The sequence below is a fragment of the Ostrea edulis genome, chromosome 5 (assembly GCF_947568905.1).
Source record: "Ostrea edulis chromosome 5, xbOstEdul1.1, whole genome shotgun sequence".
NCBI classification, from domain to species: domain Eukaryota; kingdom Metazoa; phylum Mollusca; class Bivalvia; order Ostreida; family Ostreidae; genus Ostrea; species Ostrea edulis.
Genome location: NC_079168.1, coordinates 21,971,507 through 21,978,390, shown reverse-complemented (window position 1 = coordinate 21,978,390; position 6,884 = coordinate 21,971,507). Strand labels below are relative to the sequence as shown.

At 36.5% G+C, this 6,884-nt stretch overlaps 1 protein-coding gene across 1 annotated transcript; it reads left to right on the top strand.

Moving 5' to 3' along the window:
- The first annotated feature begins 401 nt into the window (after positions 1 to 401).
- On the top strand, positions 402 to 6,159 carry LOC130054915 (uncharacterized). The gene is made up of 3 exons (XM_056166016.1): positions 402 to 560; positions 1,864 to 2,050; positions 5,861 to 6,159. The coding sequence occupies exons 1-3, from the start codon at positions 402 to 404 to the stop codon at positions 6,157 to 6,159; spliced, it is 645 nt and encodes a 214-aa protein (XP_056021991.1).
- The last annotated feature ends 725 nt before the right edge of the window (positions 6,160 to 6,884 follow it).

The window sequence follows — 6,884 nt, the reverse complement described above, 5'->3', positions numbered from 1 at the left end:
CCACATTATGAGAATCAGAATTTTTTCATAACCCACACAATATAGATGTCCCATACAAAGTACCCGCATACTGAACCTATCTTATCGAATGCTTGCAGTGCTGTAATATTTTATCAAGTTTTCACAGAAGTACATGTATATGGGCAACATTGATTAATTCTAAGCACCAAAGTTAAACACAACTACATTTATATTCACCTTTAACTTCAACGTGATTATATGTTCATTTGGCTAGCCTGTTTCAAATTACAATGCCAAATCTTCTAATACGAGTTATTTTATGAGAATAGTTTTTTCTCTTTAACTGCGATCCTGCTACTCGTGCATGCGCATAAGTACTTCCGCGAGAAAAGCGTCATTAACAACATTGCGAGAATGGTACGTTCTTGTGTCGTCTTCAAATGTCGGTGAAAACTATCCACAGAGATAAGTGGCAGCCCACCAAGGCCAGTTATGGTGGCTGGCATAGCGACGATCCTGAAGATACGAACTTCATACTAACAATTTTTCCATACAGAGAGTGGCCACATCCTCAGGAAAATCGGAGGATCCTTACGCAGGTAAAATAAGATTAAAGTTCCCCATGTTATTTTCTGCTTTTCATTTTCACTTGTTCATCGATATAATTCATGCATGTTAATTTGGTGAAGTGCCGTATAAATCTATGATTAAAAGTTAAATTGTTGGAATTATTAATTAAATTTTTAATTCGATTAGCAAAACATTTGGTTTACTGTATATTGTTTATGTTTGTTTATCAATTATCATTTCTCTTATTTGATAATATTTTGTCCTTCTTCAGCATGTTCAACATTGTATTATTCTTTGTTTAAGTGAGTTCTTCCCCTAAAATCCCACAGAACACTGTTCCTTGGTTAGACTTAGGTCAACATCACGAGCTTGTGCTAGTACATTTGTATGCATGCACAATAATAAATGTATTGATTAATAGTTTTAATGTAAAATTTATACGGTACCAATTTTGATACACCAGATGCTCATTTCGACAAAGAATGTCTCTTCAGTGATGCTCAACCGAAATGTTTGAAGTCCGAAAAAACAATGAAGTTTTAGAGCTATTATAGCCAAAAACAGCGTGCCAAAAATGTATTTATTAATTCTATGCTCAGTGTCAAAAACTTATCATATCGAATTATAAGATACATAATTTATATTGAATTCTAGTATCATTTTAATTCTGTGATTTTTAATTGTTTAAATTATGTATTAACAAAATCCTTCATATATTCTCTAATTTTTCGGAAATGATTGCCTTTTGTTTTGTGTATGTCGGTAACATTAAGGCAGAGTACTTATATACTCTGTCACTAAAAAAATCAATGCATAGTCAGTGCCTATTATCTTATCATAGTATCATGGTGTCGTGTTGGATCAGTTATGTCACAATACGGATAACTCCGTTTATCTGATCAGGATATAGGGCTCACAGCGGGTGTAACCGGTCGACAAGGGATGCTTACTCATCCTAGGCACCTGATCCCACCTCTGGTATATCCAGGGGTCCGTGTTTGCCCAACTCTATTTTGCATTCCTTATAGGAGTAATGAGATTGACCACTGATCGTTATCTTCACCTTTCATTTGAGGAAAAGGGAATTTATGAGAAACTTATTTGAAAAAATGTCGACTGTCAGTTCATTTATGGACAGATTAACATTTTACTTAATTCTTATTTTCAGTAAAGTTAGATTTAATTAAATATGATTGTCAATAAAATTGTAAACTTAAAATTTATTTTGGTGTGAAGAAGGGCTTCACATTTTGATACAGCGATCCCAGTCATCAATTCATACCTTAATCAATATAATGCTAAGATTAATTTTTAATGTCCATTATGATGCAGGAAATGGTTGAAGCTGCAAAGACAAATGAAGCTTTACTTCAGAAGCACCATGCATTCTCTTTGACAGTGAAGGTTTACAGCTTGCCACCTACTGCTGCAGGAGACAATGATGCAGAGAAAACATCAGATATGGCAGAAGAAATCATGAACCTGGGTGATACAGATGTGAAAACTTTTCATGATTGTAGTGAGTTTATCATATTGCTATTCTTTTCCATTATTTCAGTCAGTGATTTATTTGGCGATAGAACTTAATCTCTATTATGAATTCTGTCGGAAGATTATGAGAGAGGATGGACTGAATATGATAATGAAGAACTTAATACATTGTCAGAATGGGTTAAAAGCATCAGAGGAATATTAAAATCCCACATAGACATATTAAAACAAAAGTACGTACCATCTATCCTTCTGTGTTTAGTAAACCAGAAGTGATAAAAGAATTAGAGAGGTTACATGCGGAATATGTTTTGGTTCCAGCTGACAAAACTAGTAACAACATTGTCTTTGTTTGTAAGGCTCATTATTACAACTGTATTTTCAACGAACTTGGCATTAATTCCACTTTTGGTAATCGTACTTATACTCCAACTGCCCTTTCAAATCAGGAAATTCTTTAAAACCATGCTTTAGTTTTAAACACATTTAATATCCTAGTCAATGGGTCGAATGAATATGAATTACCATACCTATACTGTATTCCTAAACAACATAAAAACCCTTACAAACAAAGATGCATTGCTGGATCCAGTAAGTACTCTACCAAGCCCCTATCTTTCCTCCTCACAAAAATATTAACAGCTGTGAAGGAGAAACTTCAAACTTATTGTGCGACTACATATGCCAGAAGTGGTGTTAATTAAATGTGGATTCTAAAATTTTTTAAAGAACTTTTAGTAAACTTGAAATCGCAAAACTTTTCCTCAATCAATCACATCAAAATATATGACTTTTCAACACTATACACGACCATTCCTCACGATAAATTAAAGATTATACTTTTTGACATCAGAGACATCAGACATCAGAGACATTTACTTCTTCAACAAAAATGGAAAAAGGAAATATTCATATCTGAGTTCCTCATTGACAATATCTTCGTGGTCTTTGGTGATCAGGTCTTCCAACAGTCTGTAGGAATTCCCATGGGCACGAATTGTGCTCCTTTGTTAGCTGACCTGTTTTTATATTCATATAAAGCAGAATTTATTCAAAAACTTCAACGTGAGAAGAAAAAATCTCTCGCTGTGACCTTCAATTCGACTTTTAGATATATCGATGACGTTTTGTCTATTAACAATGATAGCTTTCATTCATATGTCGATTTGATATATCCCTGTGAGCTGGAAATAAAGGACACCACAGAGTCGTCCACTTTTGCTTCATACTTAGATATTTTATTGAAAGTAGACATTAACGGCAAACTGACAACTCAACTGTATGACAAACGGGGTGATTTCAGCTTCTCCATCGTCAACTTCCCACATTTATGTAGCAATATTCCATTATCTGCATATGGTGTTTCTATATCTCAACTGATTCGATATGCAAGAGCTTGTTCTGGGTATAGTCAGTTTTTAAATCGAGGTAAGCTACTGACAAACAAGTTGATGGTACAGGGATTTCAACAGTCTCGATTGAAGTCAGCATTTCGCAAATTCTATGGTCGTTATAACGATCTAGTTCGTCAATACAACCTCGCATTGGGTCAAATGCTGTCTGACGTGTTTCATACCGATTGTTAAGCCGTTCTTGGCACACTGATTTGACTGCGGATAACTCCGTTTACCTGATCAGGATATGGGGCTCACGGCGGGTGTGACCGGTCAACAGGGGATGCTTACTCCTCCTAGGCACCTGATCCCACCTCTGGTGTGTCCAGGGGTCCGTGTTTGCCCAACTATCTATTTTGTATTGGTTGTAGGAGTTATGAGATTGATCACTGTTCGTTATCTTCACCTTGCATCTAGTGACCAATCATCCAAAAACTTACTTTGTTAAACACCACTCTGATTCAACGCACAAGTAGTCTGAAGTTAAAATAAAAATATGCTAGAGTTCCTCATTGACAATATCTTCTTGGTCTTTGGTCATCAGGTCATCCAACAGTCTGTTGGAATACTTATGGGCACGAATTGTGCTCCTTTGCTAGCTGACCTGTTTCTACATTCATATGAAGCAGAGTTTATTTAAAAACTTATACGCGAGAATATCAATTCTATCTTGCTTTGGCCTTCAATTAGACATTTAGATATATCGACGACGTTTTGTCTATTAACAATGATAACTTTCATTCATATGTCGATTCGATATATCCCTATGAGTTCGAAATAAAAGACACTACAGAGTCGTCCACTTCTGCTTCATACTTAGATATTTTATTGAAAGTAGACATTAACGGCAAACTGACAAATCACCTGTATGACAAACGGGATGATTTCAGCTTCTCTATCGTCAACTTCCCATAATTATGTAGCATTATTCCATTATCACCTGCATATGGTGTTTATATCTCTCAACTGATTCGATACGCAAGAGCGTGTTCTGCGTATAGTCAGATTTTAAATCGAGGCAAGCTACTGACAAACAAGTTTATGGTACATGGGTTTGAACAGTCTCGATTGAAGTCAGCATTTCGCAAATTCTACGGTCGTTATAACAATCTAGTTCGCCAATAGAAACTATCATTGGGTCAAATTCTGTCTGACATGTTTCATACCGATTGATACATGTTAGCCGTTCTTGGTACACTGATTTTGACTGCGGATAACTCCGTTTACCTGATTACTGATTAGGATATAGGGCCCACGGTGGGTGTGACCAGTCGACAGAGAATGCATAGTCCTCCCAGGCACCTGATCCCACCTCTGGTGTGTCCAGGGGTCCGTGTTTTCCCAACTATCTATTTTGTGTTGCTTATAGGAGTTATGAGATTGATCACTGTTCGTTATCTTCAGCTTCAATATATGATTGATTGTATCTTGCTTAACGTCTCGCTCGAGAATTTTTCACTCATGTGGAGAAGTCGCCAAGACCGGTGAAGGGCTTCGAATTTAGGTCTATGCTCAGTGCTTATGGCAATTGAGCAGTGAGGGTTTTTTAGCGTGTCACACGAGTAACATGCGACATCCGTTTTTGAAGTCATCTCCGAGGACTCATGGCATTAACACCTAATGTCGAGCGTTTGGCGATGGAAATGTCACTACCTATTTCAATGACTTAGGTCTGTCGCGGCTGGGATTCGAACCCCAGCCTTCCGCATGCGGGGCGAACGCTCTAACCTCTCGGCCACCGCGGCGGTCCCATATATATATATATATATATATATATATATATATATATGTGTGTGTGTGTGTGTGTGTGTGTGTGTGTGTGTGTGTGTGTGTGTGTGTGTGTGTGTGTGTGTGTGTGAATTTTAGTATGGAACATTATCACACGTTTACTTCTTTATCCAGGGGATCCTACCCATACTGAGTAAATGTTTGATATTACAAATGTACAGTGCCGTGGCGTCACAATGGTATAACTTTAAATTTGTGATACATGTTAGAATTTTGCTATGAAAAGGAATATTCATTTTTTTGCTAAAGCACAAAACTTGTGAATGCAAGGTGAAGATAACGAACAATGATTAATCTCATAACTCTTATAAGCAATACAAAATAGATAGTTGGGCAAACACGGACCCCTGGACACACCAGAATAATTTTAATTATCTCCCTTTAACAATCAATTTATTTGTTGCTAATCTACAGGAGATGTTAAGAATTAGATAGACATATATTATATTGGTGATGCCCATGTCGAGGTGATAATAATGGGAACTTTCACTTTGACATTTCTTTTACAGCTTTTTGAGGCAAAAGGCAGAGAAAATGGTTTACTGGGCTGGTCCTGCTTAGACAGTGTACCAGGAAAGGAAATAGACACAAGAAGATTCCAGATATACATCTGTAAAAAGAAATATTTCTGATAGACATAGACATATTCCGGATAGATATAGGAAGAAAACAGAGAGACACAGGAAGATTCCATATAGACGCAGGAAGATTCCAGATACACATAGAAAAATTCCAGATAGACATAGAAAGATTCCAGATAGCCACAGGAAGATTCCAGATAGACATAGAAAGATTTAAGATCAACACAGGAAGATTCCGGATACACACAGGGAAATTCCAGATAGACACAGGAAGATTCCAGATAGACACAGGAAAATTCCAGATAGACAAAGGAAGATTACAGATCAACATAGACAAATTCCAGACAAACATGGATCCCGTTTCCTATGCATAATGTGCCTATCTGAAAACGCCATGGAATATGTCTCCTCTTCTTTCAGAATATTTACAGTGACCTATTTTTGCAACTTCTTGTCAGATCCTTATCTTGATTTGTCGGATTTTATCCCATGTTGGAATTTCCATAGACACGAATCATGTTCCTTTCTTAACTGACATATTTTCATATTCCTATAAGGCAGAATTTATTCAAAGACAAAAAAAATTTGCTGTGGCCTTCAACCCGAAATTTAGATATATCAACGACGTTTTATCTACCGTATTACGAATCATCATTTTCATTCATTTGGCGATTCGATATATCCCCGTGAACTCGAAATGAAAGACACCACAGAGTCCTCCACATCTGTTTCGTACTTACTTGTAGATATTTAATTGATATTAATGGGAAACTATCAACTTAACTTTATGACAAACGGGATGATTTCAACTAGTCCATCGTCAACTTTCCATATTTATGGAACAGTATTCCATTATCACCTCCATATGGTGTTTATATATCTCAACTGATTTGATACGCAAGAGCTTGTTCTGGTTATGATCAGTTATTAAATTAAGACAGGCTACTGACAAAACCTTGATGTTACAGGGGTTTCAAAAAGTCAGCATTTAGCCCATTCTATAGTCGTTATAACAATCTGGTTTGCCAATACAACTTATTATAGGATCAAATGTTGTCTGACGTGTTTCATACCGATTGTTAGACCGCTCTTGACACAC